Genomic DNA, 20,908 nt, shown 5'->3' on the forward strand with positions numbered 1-20,908 from the left:
TCTCTGATCACAAACTAGTTCTATAGTAACAAGCCGTAAACAAATGTGAAATGATAAATACTTAATGCCAATCGACATGAGAACTCTTGTATGGGATTTTAAAGAACAAAGACCAAAAAGCATGTGCCCTGTGTTAGTCAAGTGCTTCTGTATCTATGTTCCAAGGGGCACCTGTTACTGTCACTAATACCCGTCCTTAGCCGTTTATACTACTCGATTAGCGCGTTTCCAAGCTACGCAGGTAAACAAAATATTTTATTGCTAACAGATAAATACAATGAGGCTCGTAAGGCTTTTCCGTCCTTTTTTTGCTTGCCTGTCCATATAGCCATAGCTTTGTTGAAGGTTAAAAGATATAATTTGTTAAAAATACCGGTCGAAGGTTCACTGCTGCCTCTCATGCTGGTAGCAACGATCACTTCTTCCTACGGAACGATAGAGATGAGAGTAGTGCCTCCTAGAGCCTGTAACTTCCAACATACACAAGGAAATCGTCCTCCATCTATTCCAGTAGTCATGCTGTTTACACAAATGACAAGTTCGAGAAACTGAAAACAGCGACTGAATTCTATTGAGTATAAAAAGTTTAAATGGCACTTCTGTGGTGATTTGAAGATAGTTTCTCCTAAACGGGACTGCAGTAGGGATATGAAAAATATAGATGTATCCTATGTGAGAAGAATAGCTGAGCAAGGCACTTGCAAATGTGGCAGTTGGAGAGAAGATATCCACACCTCAGGTCTGGTAAGGCTCACAAAATCCTGCTCAACCACCCCTTCACATCAAAGTAAGTTTAGTGAAGAAGTTTATGCAAACCATGGAAAGGACTTTGCCAGCTTTCACATACATGAATGAAATATTTCCTCGATTCAGCGAGGTAAAGAGAGAGAGAGAGTGTTGTTGGTCCTCAAATTCGAGAGCTCTTCAGAGAGGTTCAAGAACTTGTTGCAGGGGGATTCGAAACAAGTATGGAATAATTTTTTGCCTAGTGTCTACAAAATTTATCGGGATTTGAAGGACAGAAAACTAGAAGTAATTAACAGAAGACAGGGTGATACAGTATCAGAACTTGACTGCAATATGTCTCTATAGATCGCCTTCCTTTTTTCCACCCGGGTTCATTTCTTGACAACCATTATATTCTCAGTGATAAACATACCAGGCAAAGTTGTCCACTACCATGCTGACAAAGAATTCTCAGACTTAGTCTATGACTTTATTCTTAAAAGGTATTAATTACTATTTCAGGATGTACACAATATTTATTGCAGATTACAAAAAAGAACTACATGTACAACCAATTTTGCATTTTGATTGTCATGCTCGCATTGAGCACATAAAAATTAGGTGTATAAATAAGCAAAAAAATATTTCAGTAACATGACTTTTGTAAAACGTTTGATGACAAGTGATGTCAGTTTACATTCCCGGTATACCTCGACGTGTTTCCCAGCCTGCAAAGCTTTGCAGGGTGGGTTGTTCCTGTCTATTATGGGGACCGCAACGCATTTTCTTAATGCTTCGCGAGCCCAGTTTGTTAGGTTGTGATATGAGACACTCAAAATAAGACCGGGTGAAAAAGCTGCACTACTTGTAAAGGTTTAGATTGGCAACCTTCCAAACACAAACAGGGGTTGTATATCGACTATCCCATGGTAGCTACCCGGATCACTCCGATATATAGCTCAGGCGCTGTTAGCTGCGTCAGTAGTGTGTGTGGTGCAGTACAGTAAGAGAGACGCATAGCGGGACATCTGATTTGATCTTCACTATATTCAGACAGTAGTGTTGAGAAGACACTAAGGTGGCAGCCGAAGGGTTAACTTCGTTCAGTCATCTCCCTTTTCACAATCAAATGAACGACCTCGCATGTCGCATGTTTAAAGGAAATATAATCTTCTGTTAAGGACAGCAGCTAACGAAACGTTGTGGAACATTTCTTCTCTGATCACAAAGGACTTCCATACTAACAGACAGGAAAACAAATGTTAAAGTATAAATTTAATGACAGCAGTTGATTAAAAAAAATACTCGTCAACAAGCGTTTCCTCTGTGTCATGTGCCTGAAATTTATGCAACTAGTGGGAAACGATATTTAGGTAAGTAATATAATCTTTCAAGATATTTTGTTATTATTGAGTAATATATGTCTTTCATACTTGCTCATAATTTGAGAACAGAAACGGATTTATTTATGCGTAAACAAAAAATGCTTGTTTTCTAACAAGTTCTCTCTCTCTCTCTCTCACTCGTGTGAGCACAATTTTTTTTTTTTTTTGGTCACTTGTATCAAGACTTTGTTAATTAAGTTTAACTATTTTTACATCTGCTTCGTAGAAATATTTCAATAATTAGTTTCAATAGGCTATGTTAAGCTAACGATGTAGGAACCAGTTCATAATAAGCTGAGACTTTTCATCATGCCGGCGACTGTTGTATACCCTTGAAGCCGTGAAACCTTTAAATGTTGACAATACCGCTGACCTACTGTTTAGACATTTAATCTGTGTCATTGCCAAATGTCATCTGGCAGAAAACCAACGTTGGCATTCATCCAACCAAGCCCATTCATGCACGAACAAAAACAAAAGGTTGTCTGGTTTATGCTCTTTAAAAGGCAGCTACCCGGAATACTGACTCAAGTAGCTGACAAACACAAAACGTTTGTTTCGATAACTACATACATGCGTCGTAAGGAAAATCACATGTGTGTGAAACTAGAAATGCTTGTTTTCAGACTCCAAGTAACAGAAAGCTTAGATTGCTGGGTTAATGTGTTAATTACACTCACACATACGCACACACCGTCTTACCTGCTGATAAACACACAACCACAAAAGCCCCCTCACACGGAAAAGTGAGTCTAGCAGCAGGTCACACATTTTGTTATCTCATGATTTAAAATTTACAACCAAGGGAATACTTACACACACACACACACTTGATGTCAAGGCTGGTGACAGGTATGACGAGCGCTTAGCTGGCAAACAAACAATTAGTCTTCAACCTTTATTAATGAACTACCCGGCTGCTATCAAGCAGTTGGTATAGAATAGGGACATGGGAATGGGGAGCTTTGACATAGTTTGGCTTTGTACAATTGCATTCCGTAGGCTTCCAAAAGGGAAAAAAAACTTCGACTCATTGTCTGATGAGTGCTTTCATTTAAGTCTAAGGCTAAAAAAATATAAATAATTATGCATATAATGTTCATGCATCACGCCGAGCAAGGTGTACTAGAAATGTTTGGGAGACTTCTCTGTACGATGTGTATGCGATAGCCATTATGCAACTTTGAATATGAATCGTTTTTTCATTAATAGTTCTAACAACATAAAACAAATGTAGCAATGAGATTCACACATGATGACAATGAACTTAATGTTGTGCGATAAAAGTAAAACCCGTTTAAAATTAGCCTGCTACTTAGCATCTTATGACAGAAATACATTTATTTTCTTTATTTGTACAGGAAACGATGAAACTACTAACCACATCGGTGAACTCTTTTAAACGCAAAAGGACTTTTCTGTTGATTCTGCTGTTCGCTGGTACTCAAAGTAGGTACACTGTGTAAAATGCATTTCATTTCGGCTTTTTTGTTTATTATGTGTTTAGGTAGTGAGAGGCAGTGTGACGGCTACGAGAGCTTTTGCCTATTTTTTACTAAAAAGGGTGGAAAAGATGGAGGTTCCTTGTTTGCTTTGGAATAAGATATGGACAAATAGAAGAATGCAAACCAGTTCTTTTACAGAAGAAAAGTGTAAACTGAAGTTAGCGGTACACATTACGGCCAGATGGCAAAGGGAGATAATTTTATTGAAGTCCCAAAATAAGTTTTTAAAATAAGTGCCCTTTATTTACAATTACATCAAGCTAACATAAATTATGGTTCCAGGCATTTAATGATTTATGCATTGTGCTTATCTGTTGGTGTTATTCTTGATAGTCCTAGTGTACACTCTTAGCGTAAAACTGTGATCCCTTTAAAATCGAAATCCAATATAAACAAAGCATTAAGCCATGATACAAGTTTGCTTTACAGGTAACACAGAAACAGAATGTGAAGCAACTGAAGGGTTGACATTAAAATGCAAGTTTCCGAAAAACATGGAATCGACGGAAACAGATTTTTTAATTTATTTTTATCCGGACAACGGTAAAACAGGTGCGTTGTACTTATGTGATTAATTGTCTATCGTTCTAAAAAAATAAATTACAACTGTTTTATATAGATACTACAGTAAGACTACCTCGTTTCTTCTTGTTCCGCTATGAAAGAGAAATGAAACACACACACACACACACACACACAAACAAAAAATGTAAAGTTAATTTCAAGCTTTGTTTATCAGAATATTGTCTTTATTCTTATTAATGTCATCACACAATTGATGAATGTTACGTTAATGCGAAGCCTCGGCAACTGAAAACCAGTAACGGGATTTATACTAATCACAATACATTCCACAGAACTCCTTGCTGACTGTTCGTGGAATAACAAAAAGCTTGTATGCATCTTACAAGATAGTATCGAGATAAAGCATCCTGTGTCGGACATAGCTGTGATCAGCCTTCCTCCAAGATTTGTAAGAATACCTGGAACATACAAATGTATTCCTGATGGCGTGAACTCTGAAAATTCAAAAGCCTGTCAATTTCATAAAATCCTGAAAGAAGGAGAAGAAATCCAGAATAAGAGTGAAAATGAAGTTCATCTGCAAAAACCTGTAGAAAGCCTACCAGAAAAAAACCATGACCAGGAAGGTAATAGACAAAATTTATTATTTGTCAATTTTGGCTTAAATTAAATGTTGAATAATCAGTTGTTCACTCTTACCCTTCATTTGTGACCAACCCAACATTGTTATTTTACAACTTGGAGCGCGATGGTGCCTCTCCAAACCATCCTATTCAAACATGATGCCTAAGATTCCGAACTTCTGGACCCATCATACAGAGTTTAGATGATAAGGATCACCCCATCATTCACTTTGAACGATCGCAGTACATTCAACAGTACCTCATGCCAGACTCGATCAAACGCCTTTCGGAAGTTGACATAGTTGTGGTAAAGAGCTTTACCTTGCTGAAGATGAAGAGTCTTTTCTGCTATCGCTTTCACGCTAAACTTTATTCGATAGTATTGATGAGGGCCCGGAATCCGGCCTGCTCTTCAGCTAGTATCTCTTCTGCGCCCGCCCTGAGGCGGCATTGGAGAACCTTGAGCATCACCTTGCTTGCGTGACAGCTGAGGCTGATTGACGATTCTTGAATTGTAACTGTTGCCTTTGTTCGGCAAGGGTACCATCAATGATTGCAACCATTCACAAGGCAACTTCTTGGCTTGCCAAATTTTGTGACACAACTTTTTGAGAAATTCCTTAAGCTCATCACCCCTTTCTTTGCTAAGTTCCGTGGAGACATAATCGAATATTGCAGCTTTTACAAACTGCATGTCATCGGTTGCTGCTTAGACTTCCGCTTTCAGGACTTGAATATCCTGTGGGTCGTCTTGTGATGGCCGTACTTTATCTACAACGATCTCATCCGTCTTGGCTGGTGCATTGTACAGCTCATCGCAATACTCTGTGATTCCCTAACCTTTAATGCAGTCGCACAACTAACTGACAGCACACACACACACACACACACAAGCACATACACACACGCGCGAGCTCGTCCATGTTCTCTGATTAAAGTAGTGTATATAGGCCGAATTATTACTGCTATTTGAACACTTGATATTTACGGTTATGTTCGATTCCATTTCTCTGTATATAGGTCACTGCTGCTTGTCTGATACAGACTACAAACTACAGTCACCTATTAAAACCATCTAAAGTTATTTTATAAATGCTCACATTTTGATACACTATTATCCTTGTGTTTTTTATAATACGTTTACACTTGGTTTTAAAGTTACAAATATAAATATAATCGGTTTGTACAGGTTATTTGAACCTAATGATCATGGCTTTCACATTTTTCTTCAGGAGAAGAGAGGAGTACTTCCTCGATTGTCGGCGCTGTTTTGGGGAGTGTAGCCGTCATCGTCATGATTGTCTTGCTCGTTCTTCTGTTATACAATAAGTTTTGGAAGAAAAGTAAATATAATTTTAATTATTTTTTAAAGAAATTCTTCTACTTCATCGTCGTCGTCGTCATCATCATCATCATCATCATCATCATCATCATCGAGAATGTAGCTATTACACAACCAGACTTTTCTAAAATAATTACAAGAATAATAAATACACTCGTTTTTAGAATTTTAATTATTATCAAGATGGTGGACTAAAAAAAATAAATAATAATAATAATAATAATAATAATAATAATAATAATAATCACAATAATCATAATAATCATAATAATCATAATAATCATAATCATACTAATCATAATAATCATAATAATCATAATAATCATAATAATCATAATCATAATAAAAACCGTAGGATGGATATAAGAGAAGAAACAGCCATCCTTTTGTATCTCTTAGTAAACCACTTCTTCTATTATTTTTGTCCAGTTCTAAGTTGTTTCTCCCTCTATGTGTTGGTGTTGGGGTTGGATCTTATCTCAATACTGTCTTTTTCAGCAAGAACATCTACCTTCTTTTTTTGTATAAAGAAGTATATACCCTGGGAATAAGCCAGCTTGTTTCCTTTAGTCTTGTGATCTGCCCACTAAATGCTCACTTCGTCACTTCAATCTTTTTCCCGATTAAAAACTGCTATTGAGAATATTAATAATGATACTTTATTGGGGTTTTAATTGAATTAGTTTTATCACCTTAATATTCTACTGTTTCTTTTATTTGTTTCAGCACTTTCGACACCAGAAGGGTAAGTTCGAATATTTTTTTCGAATGATTTTGTAGAGAGATAAATTTTGATTCACAAAAAAACAGAATAAGCAAAATTAATGCTTTGTTGTCTCTAGCCCATGATTTAACAGAAATAACTAAAATATTGCGCAGCAACAACGAGAGAAAATGTGTGTGTGCGTGCATGCGTGCGTGCGTTCATGTGCATGGTGTACTTGTGTGTATGCGTGTGTGTGTGTGTGTGCGCGCATTGGCCGTGTAGCATCTGCATCTGTATTTCTAACCTTTAATCAGAATGCAAGAAACACAGCATATCAGCATATCAGTTTTGCATCACTACACCTTATTATTAAACATTGGGAATGCAAACCCTTAGTATAAAGTTTCTTTTTCGAGGTTCCTACCTACCTGTATAATCCTCCTCCTCCTCCTCCTCCTCATCATCATCATCATCATCATCATGCTTATCTTTGTCGTCGTCGTCGTCTCGTCAGTGATCATTGACTTTTAACACTGTTCACGTATGTAGATATATCTACACTCAAAAAGATTTATGTCATCCTCATATGCCTAAGCTTTACATTGCACGATTCATATTTGACTGGTATTATCCCTTCTCATTACAGAGGGTGCTCATTATCTTTAAACAAAGACAACCTGTGCAAATCCACTGATTACAAAACGACAGACCCAGTCTCAGCCACCCAACTCTCACGCGGTTCCCAGCCAGAGGCGCCCTCTGCAGCAGGACATAAAGAAGGCAAGCCATTACTTCAATCAGAAGATAATGAAATTGTAGCCATACGAGAAGATGCCTCTCATGAAGAATATCCTTACATCTTTTGTTCCCAGCCTGATTTTTCGCAGCGGGCGTCCTCTGCACTAGGATTTAAAGAAGACAAGCCATTACTTCAATCAGAAAATATAGCCATACGAGAAAGGACCTCTCACGGAGAATATTCTGACATATTTCGCTCTTCTTTAAAATTAAACTATAAAAGCTGCGAAGGATTTGTGCGTGAAAATGGCCAGAGCATCGACATATTCTGAAATTCCACATGCGTCTTCATCGTTAAACGACATTAACTGCGTATTGTTCGTACGGAACGACAGCTCAAGTCTAGATAACTATCCATTGAGATAGATGTATACTAGGAATAATTCCATTTATATAAAGCTTACCTGAAAACGATGCTCATCAGACTTACATAAATTATAAAAATACCTTATCTCAGAAATACTCTTTAAAAAAGTAAATATCAGCAACTGAAAAAATGTCATTTCATCTAATAAATACCTCTGATAGAGAAATTTGTAGATAGTAACTTAGTTTAAAAACTGAGGAAGATTAGAAGCTGCTGCCAGTAATTGTTTTGGGTGGTCACTGAGTTAGGTCAGAGGTCATGTCTACATCTTAGTACTATAACGCCACACAAACTCTGCTACCTTATGGACATAAATTAGTGCACATTTGTCTTAGTGGAATATTTGCCCAAACCTTTTTCGTCCAGAGTACAAAAAGGTTGAAGTGTAAATTCTCTGATGCCTAATAGTCTTTAAAATCTTACACACGTTTTTGGAGTGTGGGGACTTTATTGAAATTCAGACATTGTCTTTCCACAAACCTCTATGGTATGTTCTTTACCTGACAACTGAATAGAATGAAAAAGAAAATAAGACAGAAGTTGAACTAGACTGCCTTTGAGACTGATTGGCTATTTCCTTATCCCCAAAATATTAAATAATGATTTAATAATAGCTGTATTATATATATATCAAATGGCGTAGTTTTTTATCCGTACGTCTTTGTCCCATAGAGACTGAGGGAAAATAAAGGTTTTTGACACTGCTACTTCACCTAACTGGTTAGAAGATGAGAGCTCTTTTCATTACATGTTGCTTTTGCCTATTTATCTACAGTATATTTTGTATACCTAATGATCTGTAAATCTTTACATTATTACTTATGTTTCAAAATAGGTTTCGTTGTGTTTGAGCATTTTTCTAGAGCGTGTATTATTCAACTGTAATGTCTGTGCCATCTAGCCATATTTTTGGTGTGCATCATGTTGATTACTTGTACCTATCACACTAAAAGTTTTAATTTTTAAGCGCTGTTGACCATGGTGGGTTTTCTATTTTCTGGTCTTCGGTGCTGTCCTATACATGCAATGTTTGCAGAACAGATCTTCGAACTCTATGCCTTAACGATGTTGCTAATGATGTGTTTTATTACCAATTTGTGTTTTCATGTCGTTTTGCTCCAAGCATCATTTTAGCCTGCTGTAACGTTCGGTTCTTCTGTTCCTGGATACACAACTTTTTTGTCAAATATTTAGATAAATCTTCCTTTACCTCCCTTGTATGTGGGGCAACTGAAATGTTGCTCTGCCTGACGCCGTTGTTTTACTTGTTTAGTTTGTGTACAACAGGTTTCCCATTGTGAGAATGGGCTGTGGAGTCTACTCAATGTACTTGATATTGCTGATCAATTGCTTATTGTCAAAGCGAATTGACCTTGCTGCCAGTAGGAAAGTGTACCATATATGTGCTATTATTATTGTTATTGTTATTTTTATTCTTATCGCTTGTCTTTTTGACAAGCCACATTGCATTTTTTTTTTCATTTCTCACACCAAGCATGTGTTATTACTGAAATAAACATGTCTTCCATATCCTCCTTCTAAAGTTCATGCAGAGTGTTATAACTTATACATTATTTGTCTGACAATATTTAACCATTGATATTGCGGAAAGCGTTCTTTCATCTTTATTACAGGAAATTTCCTTTCAAGGGATAATATGAATGAAAGTGAAACATCGACAGCTATTTCCTTCGAGTAATGTTCTAAATATACTTGTTACTTTTAACCTCATGCAAATAATAAATTTTAACCACCCGAATTACGACATCTTATTTCCTGTGTTAGTAGCTTGTGTGTGTTTGAGTGTGTGTTTGTGTGTTGTTGTTTTTGAGTGTGTGTGTGCGCGTATGAGGAGGAGAGATTCTACTTCATCAATGTACAATCCAGCATTGTATACTATTATTTCACTCTGTTTCCTCGTTAAGTTGTTTTTTATTTTCTCTTCGTAAACCGCAATTAGCTTTCATATCACTGGAACACGTTTTTCAAATACGTCGACAAAAGCGACAACAACAACGACTACGATGATTTATTAAAACCCCTATAATATATATATATGTATAGTACAGTCAAATCTCCCTACTATGCCACCCCGCTACTATGCCACTCTCGGTATTATGCCACTTTTGCTCGGTCCCGACTATAAATTCAATGTAAAAAAAAATTTACTATGCCACCCCTACTCTCCCTACTATGCCACTTTTTTGTGACTGTTAAAAGACACAAGTTGTGAAATTCCGCGCAGTGCTCGATTACTATACTGTATGGTAGTGTGGGACATCGCAGTTAGGTGGATGGAACATAGCACGCACACAGGGAGGGTGGAGGCTGGCAATGTGTGGGGGGGGGGGTGGTCGCTAGCCGGGTGACAGTCACGTGACAGAGGGAAGGTGTGAGGGAGTCGACTAGCGACAGGATTCAGGTGCGCGGATGTGGTTGGGAGGGGTGGAGGATGAAGAGGTGAGGGGGAGAATGAGAGGAGACAGCTAGCGAAGCCGACGATTCTTGAGAGCTTTGGACCAGACCTGGGCAAAGGCCTCCTGTCTCTGACCGGCCCGCCCGCCAGTATATATACTATACATACAGTATTAGGTAAAACTGAGTTAACTATATTAGTCCGGCCCTCTAAAACCATCCCAATGTCTCATGCGGTCCCTTGGGAAAATTAATTGCCCACCCCTGCTTTGGACTGACGGGTAACTTGAACAAATAAAGCCGTTTTTACGAACACTCTCTACTATGCCACTCTCCCTACTATGCCACTTTTGCTCGGTCCCGGTAGGTGGCATAGTAGGGAGATTTGACTGTATACATTCTCTGAAAAATTTATAAAATGAAACAGAGATTAGCAAAACTATAGCGACAGGAAATATTCCCAGTTTTATTGACAGTCTCAAGCGATAATGCGTTTAGCACCATGCAATAAAAACTAGTGTAATGGTCATATTAGTTTTAGAGTCTGGTAAGTAGGAAAATCACCACGTGTCTGGCGGGTAACTGATCCCAAAGTATGCAAGTTAGTACTAAGATATATTTGCCGAACGCATGCTTGGGATCATCGATGCCAGCAAATCGGTGAGACTTTCCTATTGTACACTTTTTATCCTGGAAACGGACTGAGTAAGAGTCTCGTGAAACGTCGACTGGCATAGAAAGCTGGAAGTGCATTACTAAATGCTAAAAGACACAAAACGAAAAGAAATACTGATCAAGAAGGATAAAACAATAAAACGGCACACAGACAGCAAACTCAAGTACAAAGCAATGACATCAAATAACAACCAATATTAATCAAACAAAGTTTAGTTACGAAAGAACAATAAACAAAAGAAGTGTTAGTTACAAGTGGTGCATCATCACAAAATACAGGCTTTATTAAATCCTTCCTAAAAACAATTGACATGACACACCTGCGCCCTTGTATGCTCCACAAACAGATGTATATTTAACATTGAATTTATAATTTGAGCTACAGTAATAAGACAACATTTACTTCTAATCCTCGGTGTAGAATAATGAAACCAAACAGAGAATACGAAACTAGCTACATCTGGATTAATCTCAAACATTTGAAACCCATCCGGCACTACTTCGTCCTCATTCTCTTGACCAGGAGACAAGAGATAACATGAAACGACAATGCTGCCTGATAACTCTTTTGCTCATTTTAACTGAGAATGGTAAAAACAGCGCGTTTGCATGTAAGTACTCTATTTTTTAAGGATATATTGTAGAGCCATAAATTGTTTACATGTGGATAACTGTACATGCTTTAATGATTTATCGACCATATCGCTGTTATTTAATCTCTTTAATAGTTTTTAAGACCATTAGCTTTTGATCATTTTCACCTTCATTATTCTCTTTTTTTCTATTCCTTTATTTGTAACTTTCGGCTTGTCATGACAAAGTATAACAAGGATCTTCCCAACTAAATATTATTTCTTGCAAGATAATGTTCAGATATTGTCATAATTTTGTTGCAGGTACAGGAATGGGAACAAATCAGACATCTCACGAAGAGGTCACCGTGAAAGAGAACACACGAGCTGACCTCAGATGTAATTTGAGAACAGAAAACAGCGCAACCTCCAAGGAATCGACCTTTGTAATCGAGATAAGGCTGTGTGACAATGGGAAATATCATGATGTTTGCAGATGCCGCTGGCTCCCTGACAAGGATGTCGTGTGCAAGAATCAGAGAAATGTTTCCATCTGCGAGGCTGACAACAATGAGATGAGGTTCTCTCTGTTTGTCAAACGAACCTACAGTGACATCCTGTGGGAACTCTACAGACCAAATTTGACTCCAGTGGTGATTAAGAAAACCAGACTTCAAGTCATGTGTGAGCGATTAAAATGTTGGTTTTTTTTAGATGAACATAGAATTTTGTTTATAAATGCAAAAGAATTTTCTCCTTAAGATTACAAGAAAAACATTGTAAAGAGCTATTGATTCCAAATTAAGTAAACAGATTGAAGCTAAAGTTATTAATTTCATTTAGATTTTATCCGTCGCTGCGAGCAAGACATTCTTAGTTTAATTTTTAAACCTAAAAGAGATTAATTGTAAGATGTTTCTGGGGAAACTTTAATTGCAACTTTTACTTTATAAAGTTTACACTTATACATAAGATATACAGTCATGTATAGAGCATTAGTATTAGGTAATACAGAATAAGGCTTAAGGGAAATGATTCTTTGCTATAAATATGAGTTTTAATATGCTCTTATATATACTCCTTAATACGCTTTTGCAGTAAAATATAGATACACATTTAGTCAATAGCTATTTTGCACAATCACAAGCTTTTAGCCGTAAAATAACTCTTTTATTCAAATCGGCTGCAGTATTGTTTTGTCGGTGGCGACCTTGCATGGCAGATTTTAAGCATTTCTTTTTAAGATACAGACAAAAACTATAACACTCTTCTTCAAAAACTCACATTTATGTCTGTGGAACAAAGTATATGTCCTTTTCGCTGTTTCTTTCTCCGTTTCATTTCTCTCCATCTCATGATTTTTTTTCTCTCTTCCTTCCTATGTGTTGGTGTAATATACTTATTTCACTTAATAAGAGTTTTCACCAATAACATTTTACAGCAGAGAAATGTCAAGTTTTTATGTAGTATACGGATAAAGATTGGATGAGAATAAAGCACAGTAGTTTCTTGGATTACTCTTTTCCCACAGACCCAGCAAAGGTCATAGGGTTACAGGTGAATGGACAAGAAGTTACCGAGACTCACGTCGTTGACGAGAATCAAGAGGTTATCGTCTCCTGTTTTTTCATCAATGGAAATCCTCCGGTTACCATTCGACTAGTAGACAGCACCGGACAAGCACAGAGTTCGACAACGCATGGAGTGGAACCTTTGGTGATTTTTCTTGGAGTGTTTCGCTGTCAGGAGGTCTGGCCTCTTATCAAGTGTGAGGCTCCGGGTTCGGAACTGAACAGATCTGTAGCCATCATTGGCAGATGTAAGTATCGCACTAGATAGCATGCCAACAACATTGTGACAGACAGACCAACAGACAGACATTTTTATTTACTCATTTTCTTTTCCCTGATTTTTTTTCCAGGTCTCCCTCAGTTGTTTTACACTGATAATCACATCAATGATTTGACAAGAGTTTCAGGCAAAGGTCTGACACTTGGATTCAGATCCTACACTGGTGTTATCAGTAAATGTATCATGACAAAATTTTCCCTGAAGCCTAACACCAAGGAAGTGGACTGCGATTTGAGCGGAAGTGCCCCAGATTTCATATTAACCCTGAACCTTACTACAAAACCATGGATTGGAGAAGGGACTTGGATGTTGCATGTCTTTACAGAGCTCGGGGATTCAAACATAACCTTTGAACTCACCAATAAAACTTTTGAAAGTGAGTACTTTTCAAATAATTCGTTTTGTTTCGGTATGTCTGTCGCGTGTCGCGTGCTGCAGGGGTGGTCGAGGTGTGGGGCCCAGAAGGGGATGCCCAGAGTTGGTGTGGCCAGTTGTTTCTCCGGTCAGGGGAAGAGCCGACGCGTCGCGCATCTCTCGGCTGGAATAGGTCAGGAGGTGAAAGACCTGGCCTGGGGGGCGTCGTAAATAAGGGACGCTGGGAGATCGAGGGGAGGGTGCACACTAAATAGGGTCTTTTGTTGCTGACCCTTTCGTGACATGGGGATGGGGACCCTAGTAGCGTGGGAAGAGTGGGAGCTTTCTCTCCCCGAGGTCAGACCGTGTATATTTATTGTAGGCCCCGGATCGGACCAGCAGAGAAGAGTTTTGGAACGGGTAGACAGTGGGATGCTCAGGACTCGATGGTGCGTTCCCTAGTTTAGTGCATGTGACGGGTCCTGCCTACTAGTAACGTCTCCCGTATCTTCTGTGTGATGTTCTTGTACTTGGTATTCTGCTCAGAGCGTTCCCTAGCTTAGCGTTTGGGACGGGTCCAGACAACAGTCACATTTCTCGGCGTTTTCTGCATGCAGCAGAATCAACGCGTCACGAGCCGTTAGGTGAGTAATGAGAACATTTCCTGTACCGTTTCGCATAGTTAGCTGCACATGTGCGAGGTGCTTGAGCGATTGTGGTAGCGAGGCCATTTCTGTATGTGTGTTTATGGGGCGGGTAAAGACTTAAGAGCTAAATTTCTGTCATATGGGATTTTGATTTTTATTATGATGTACTGTTAGCGGCTAAGATTGTGTTAGGGAGTTTGCTTTGTATACATAGAGTTTTGCGTCTGTCGTACCAGACGACGCTGTTAGAGGAACTTTGTAAGAGATACGTTTGGGTGGCCAGCTTAGTGATTATAGTTGCATGGCCGAAGGGCTTTTTATTTATGTGCATCGCTTTCTGCAGGCTCGGATGCTAGCCGGGATGACATTAAAGTGTGAACAGTCATCGAAGTGAGGACATCAAAGTGCTGTCAAACCTGTGTTGAACTGCCAGCGACTGTTGGCCAAGCGCCGAAATTTAAGTCGTCGCGAGGCGGATTGTGTGGCCGCCATGCTGCAGGACAATAGACGAGGGCGTGACGCGGTCACTGAGCCGTGGTGGCGTCAGCCGTGCAGTGCCTCATGCACTGGCCAAGGCCGATAACCTTTGTTATTATAGTGAAGACACTGCGCCAAGCTGGATCACGCGGGCACCATTAGTTTATTTGGGGGGAGTGTCTAAATGTGTGTGTTCAATAATATTTTCTTACCAGCGGAGGGGTTCTACCTCGTTTGTTTTACGTTGTAATTTGATTCAATATATTTTTTTTTCATTCTCTAGTGAGTTGGTGGGTCACACTTCACGACCACCAATGAACTTAAGATTTGTATCTGTCCCTACGTGTACATGTTTTTGTGTCCACAGAGGAGAGTGATTGGCTTTGTTGCTCGCGTCGGGAGTGTGGAAGTCTGTCTGTGTGACTGTGAGCGTGCCTGTGAGAGAGCAAGTCCAGCAACGCCCGATCACGTTACGCGACAATCTCAACATTTAATAATCTCTATTTTCATAGAAGCCTTTAGTTAATATGTTTGGTAATCATAATAATAAATATGTACAATGGGAATACCGTGCGTAACATGTATAACTCTCTAAGTGCATGCTTCTGTAAAAAAAATAAAGTCATATATTTATGTTGTACAGCTGATATTGGTAGAGAAAATTTACATTTGCAATTAGTGGGGATTAAACAACCCGATAGTCAAAGTCCGCTTGATAACAGTGTTGTATGCGATGTTTAATGTTATGCACTTAACAAACACTTTTGTATTGTTTTAGTCATACCGCCTCTATATATTTTACTTTCAGTTTCCTTCCCAATGGCAAGGTATTTTTTTTTTACAGAGATTCACAACATTTGAGAAGATCAAGGACGTAGAGGGAATAATATGTCTCACCACTCTCTTTTCTGTTGAGAGAAGGGGGACAACTCCTGTCTCTCGGGCACCTATATTTCTCATAACATAAATGACCTATGATATATTAAGATTAGAAACATCCTTTGGCCTTTAATTAAATAATAAATAAATAAAAGCTTGGTGTTTTATAGATACTTCGCAGTCTTACTTGGTTGACCATACCTAATATCTAAAATTAAAGTGACCATAAAAGCCCTTTTTTGTACCTGAGTGAGATCTTTTCTTCACAGATTGTCTGGGACTAGATTTTCTACCTAGGCAAGTTGAACAAAACGAGAAAAGATTATTTTGACACTAGTTTTGTCATCAAAAGCTATATTGCTTTCTACTTGATATCCCAGTATGTTATCTGAGGATGTATAGACCTTTTTGTACACCATAAACTAGTTTTAAGCACAATGGTGCTTCAGCTGATTTCATAACAAGTAGCGCACACTCGCACACATGATCAGAAATAGTAAGAGTTAAAACTCACATGCCAACACATTCTTAGAAGTACAGAGGGTGTGTGATGGTTTCCTGAAGATTTACTGATGACAAAAGGCTGCAAACTCCCTTTACCTGGATCCGATGATCTTGGAACAGATATTAACAAGGGAGACAAGACTGTTTCAGTTCCCTTGGGATTGGTTGTGGAACCAAGAGATGAAAGAAAAAGTGATGAAACTTTCAATGAACAGCTGATAGAGCTGAGTGAGGATGACAGAGCTGATAGAGAAAGATCTGAGTTTTCGTAGGAGGTATAGACATTGTTGGCTCTTACGGAGGATAATGTCAGCGTTGATGTCCCATTTAATCTTATTATCAAGATAAAGTACATAGGTATTTGTAAGAGTCGACTACCTCGATAACATCATCGTGGATAATACTTATGACTGCCTCCAGCCTGTTTGTCTGAAACTCAGAAAGATAGGGAACTGCTTTTTGTGTTTTATCTCTGGAGATAGGTGGTAGCTGCACACTTAGTTTTCTGTGTACTTGTTCTTGTAAGTTAACTTTGCAGAAATCTGCAACCAGTCTGTAAGCAGCGATGGCATCCTGCTTTTAAGTTACAGTACTTTCTATGACTTGTATTTAAGTTGTGCACTAGATTATTATTTAACTATACCTCAAAGACGTACGACAAGAGAACCACAACAAACAAATGGAAATAAAATTGCCATAAACAAATCTTATAAAGTATTGATAAAATTCTTTCTTACAGCATGCGCAAATTGAATCTACCTCTATTTTTTTTCTCTCTCTCTCTCTGCAATTATCAACTCAGCCACAAGCATTTCTGATCAGAGAGGGTCACCTTATAGTTAAAACATTTGTTTGCAAGTTTCTTAATAATTGCTTATATTTGGTGTGTGCTTTGTGGGTCAAGGTTCAAGATTCCAAGATTCATATTTCAAAATGCTTAAGGGTCATTAAGAAAGAGACTTCCAGAAACATTTCACTCAGTTTTACTACTGCTGCAGGAAATGTAATGTGTGGGTCCGTCTGGCATGAACGGTTTTCGGTGTATGAATAACAAGATGTTGCATGCGTGTCTTCAGTTGGCAGTGGGAAGTACGGAGGTGGAAGTTGACAGTCTGTTGATGACATTTCAGACTGAGCAGTTGGTCGTCTGATGGCGAATTGTTTTCACTTGCCTGTCGACCCTTGAAGTATCATTAAACTACAGCCTTGGTTTCCCTGTAGGGGATTATACTCTTAGTCGCATTTTGTGACCCCGTCACATTTATTTTCAACTGTATTAAAGACATTTATGTTCAGTCCTAGGACTACAGTCAAATAGTCTGAATTAAGTCGTCTTTTGTTAAGTGGATTAACCAGTTAAATAGACTCTTGTTTTAAGTGTTTTATTTGTGTCAGCTGGTTCACGTATTGACTATCCGATACAAAATTCTGTCTACTTGTGCCTGTAGAAGGAAGGGAATCGACGAGTTCTTACTATGTTGCCACGAGTATAAGGTTCAGTTTAACTGTGTAAATCCGAACATCCCCGAACAAAGGGTAGAATACTTCAAACAGACCCGTGACACCAAACAAAGAAGCGACAAAGTTGAGAACTCTACATCTCACCTATCCTTAGCGCTAAGTGACAATAACATGGGTGACCCATGTAAACTGATTTTTTTAACTACGAATTCTATCTACTTAGGTATTGAACTTTTCCATAATATTTATTTTGTTGCATGTTGCATTTAATCATGGCCGCTGTCAATGGAATTTAAGAGTTTACCATATGAAGGTGTCACGTAACAGACTCGCTGTCTCACAGACACACTCACAATCACACAGACAGACGCGAGCAACGAAGCCAATCGCTCCTCAGTGGACACAAAACACGCACACAAAGGTACAATACAACACATAAGTTTATTGACGGTCCCAGTACAACTCGCCAACTTAAAAGAAAAAGGAAAAGAGAACAAACATTACATCAAAAAAAAAAAAAAAAAAAACCCAAACAAACAAAGTAAGCGGAGGAGAGCCCCTCCACCAATGAGAAAGCATTACCTACCATAAACACGCATTTATAGATACGCTTCCCAGACAAACTAATGGTGTCCGCATAATCCGGCACCACACTGAGTGTTCCCTATAACAAAGAAGCTTATCCGCCTCCCTGATCCCTGTCTGAGGCAATGTGAAGCTGATGTCACCTCGTCCAGTGACTGCTTCACACCTTCGCCTACTGCTCTGCCACCTGGCGATTACACAGTCCGTCCAATGACGAGTTGAATTTCGGCGACTAGTCGACGGTGCACCGACAATGCCACACAGGTGTGGCCGCCCTCTGGTGGTCGATAGCGCTCCGTCCTCAATTCGATGACTGACGGCAGTCTCTCCACGCTTCGACAATTAATGTCACCCTGGATACCTTCTGAGCCTGTAGAAAGGGATGCACATGGATAACACTCTCTTCGGACATGCACATAAAATCACGATGCTGGCCCCTTGTCTCTCTTAACATTTCGTTAACAGCGTCGTCTGCTACGACAGACGCAAAACCCTATGTACACAGAGAAAATTCGCTAATACAATCTTGGTAGCTAAACACATGTCTTTACAATACAAATAAAAATCCCCAATGATATAAACTAAGCACTTAAGTCTTCCCCCGCCCCACATATATCTATGCAGAGATCTCTCAGCCACAGTCACTCGCGCATCCAGCATGTCTGCTCACTGGTCAGCTAGTTATTGGCTTTCAACAAGGCGATAGGAAAAGTTTTATTTACTCACCCAATTCGGCTCGTGTTGAGTTGATTCTGTCACACGCAGAAAACGCCGGAGGAATGTGAAAATTTTTTAGTACCCGTCTCACGCACTAAGCTAGACTACTAGGCACACCAGCATCACACAGAAGGTACGGGAGGCGTTATGCTCACGCAGCCGTACCCTGGGTTCACCGACATCTCCCCGCACCCCAGCTTTACTCTATCCGTCACGATCCGATCCAGGCTTTCAATATATAGTTTCCACCTAACCCTGGAGCTCTCCTTCTTCTTACGCAAATGGGACCCCCGCCCTCCTGTCCTACGTCAGGACCGGCGACAACAGACCATCTTGATTACGTCCCTGACTTACGATGTCCCCGAGGTAGGTCTATTAGCTCGTGCTCCGTCGCAGTTGAGAGAAGCTCCACGTGTTGGCCCCTCCCTCTGGCCAGATTAAAAGGGATGGCTACAACAGCCCCCGGGCGACCTCCCCCGCCCCCCATACCTTGAGCACCCAAGGAGCAAACAACGCGACAGAAGGATCATGACGTGCTGCAATATATGATAGGGTACATGATATAATACATGATGTTTTTTCATTTTAATCCTGTTATAGCAAAATTATAGCTTAATTAACATAACTCTTCCCATTCGCAAGCAAATTACTAATCAATCGACTCGGAGAAAGTTACCGTTGTTTAACTAGGAACTCGGTCTGAAATTTACACCCTCGTCGAAAAATATGATCAGCCTAATTTCTGATTCCCTATGTGCAAATTGCTGTACTTAAAATAATAACAAAAAATGATTGAGTTGTTGATTACCTACTACCTACTACAACACTCACATCTGACAAGAATGGCCACAGATCTCTTCAGTTCTGAGCCCGGTGCCTCACACGTGATGACCGGCCAGACGTCCTGACAGCCAAACCCTCCCACAGAGATCACGAGAGGCCCTACTCCATGTTTTGTAGAATTCTGTGTGTTTCCTGTTTCGTCCACCAGTCGCACGGTGACAGGAGGGTTTCCGTTGGTAAAGGAGCACGAGACGTTAACCTCTTGGTTCTCCTCAACTACGAGAGTCTCGTTAACTTCTCGTCCATTTACTTGCAACCCTGTGACTTTTGGTAGGTCTATACAAAAAAACAGAATTCATGAAATAGAAATTCTATATATAGAAATTGTGTGTGTTGATGTTCTGTATTAAAAAATATAAAACATATACACTAGAATATTACACATAACTTTGCACATAAAAACTCATAGTTATTTTAAGTATTATCGTTTTTTCCCTTTTCTACCCATTTCTCTCTCTCTTCCCACTAAGTTCTATTAAGGTATAGTTGCAAAAAATCAGAAAAACAGCAGGAAGAAAATTAAAAAAGAAGTATGGAAAGCCGACATGAAAACATTTTGTATCAGTAGCTGCAAAAATTATCTTTAGAACCAACTCGCACTGTGTCGTCTTCATTGTGAAGAAAGATTGTGCTCCAGGAGATTTTTCAGTGCAGTCGTTATTAAGCATAAAGAAATACACAAACATTTTCAAATCGCTTACAAGTGACTTGGAGTTTCATGTTCCTTAATACTACCAGAGGTGAATTCAATCTGATGAGTTCCCAGAGGATGTGACTGTAGGTCCTCTTGACGAGCAGAGAGAAGCGCATCTCGTGGTTATCAGCCTTACACATGGAAACATTTTTGTAATTAATGCATCTGATGATATCTTCAGTGATCCATCGGCATCGGCACACATCGTGATATTTCTCATTTTCACACAACTTTATTTCAATTATAAAAGCTGTATC

The 20,908-nt window shown here is 39.1% G+C and overlaps 2 protein-coding genes across 3 annotated transcripts; both read left to right on the plus strand.

Moving 5' to 3' along the window:
• The first annotated feature begins 1,725 nt into the window (after positions 1–1,725).
• Positions 1,726–9,728, plus strand: LOC112569512. The gene is made up of 7 exons (XM_025247318.1): positions 1,726–2,099; positions 3,473–3,560; positions 4,046–4,168; positions 4,474–4,767; positions 5,997–6,107; positions 6,833–6,851; positions 7,459–9,728. Exons 2-7 carry the CDS (start codon positions 3,479–3,481, stop codon positions 7,880–7,882), a joined length of 1,053 nt encoding a protein of 350 aa, XP_025103103.1. The 5' UTR covers positions 1,726–2,099; positions 3,473–3,478; the 3' UTR covers positions 7,883–9,728.
• Positions 9,729–11,600: 1,872 nt separating this feature from the next.
• On the plus strand, positions 11,601–17,047 carry LOC112568439. 2 transcript variants are annotated; one of them, XM_025245743.1, is made up of 5 exons: positions 11,601–11,678; positions 11,964–12,323; positions 13,171–13,458; positions 13,561–13,866; positions 15,813–17,047. In XM_025245743.1, exons 1-5 carry the CDS (start codon positions 11,606–11,608, stop codon positions 15,827–15,829), a joined length of 1,044 nt encoding a protein of 347 aa, XP_025101528.1. In that variant the 5' UTR covers positions 11,601–11,605; the 3' UTR covers positions 15,830–17,047. The 2 variants fall into 2 exon arrangements, with proteins under 2 accessions (XP_025101528.1, XP_025101527.1); XM_025245742.1 differs by having other exon boundaries at positions 13,561–17,047.
• Positions 17,048–20,908: the final 3,861 nt, after the last annotated feature.

This window comes from Pomacea canaliculata, linkage group LG7 (genome assembly GCF_003073045.1).
Source record: "Pomacea canaliculata isolate SZHN2017 linkage group LG7, ASM307304v1, whole genome shotgun sequence".
Taxonomy (NCBI): domain Eukaryota; kingdom Metazoa; phylum Mollusca; class Gastropoda; order Architaenioglossa; family Ampullariidae; genus Pomacea; species Pomacea canaliculata.

Bases quoted from the DNA above. Each gene is read 5' to 3' on its own strand.
- LOC112569512 (XM_025247318.1), top strand. From the start codon at position 3,479: ATGAAACTACTAACCACATCGGTGAACTCTTTTAAACGCAAAAGGACT. The intron at 4,169-4,473 runs GTGCGTTGTACT...TACATTCCACAG, and splicing joins TCCGGACAACGGTAAAACAG to AACTCCTTGCTGACTGTTCG. The intron at 4,768-5,996 runs GTAATAGACAAA...ATTTTTCTTCAG, and splicing joins AAAAAACCATGACCAGGAAG to GAGAAGAGAGGAGTACTTCC.
- LOC112568439 (XM_025245742.1), top strand. From the start codon at position 11,606: ATGAAACGACAATGCTGCCTGATAACTCTTTTGCTCATTTTAACTGAG. The intron at 12,324-13,170 runs GTGAGCGATTAA...CTTTTCCCACAG, and splicing joins AACCAGACTTCAAGTCATGT to ACCCAGCAAAGGTCATAGGG. The intron at 13,459-13,560 runs GTAAGTATCGCA...TTTTTTTTCCAG, and splicing joins TGTAGCCATCATTGGCAGAT to GTCTCCCTCAGTTGTTTTAC.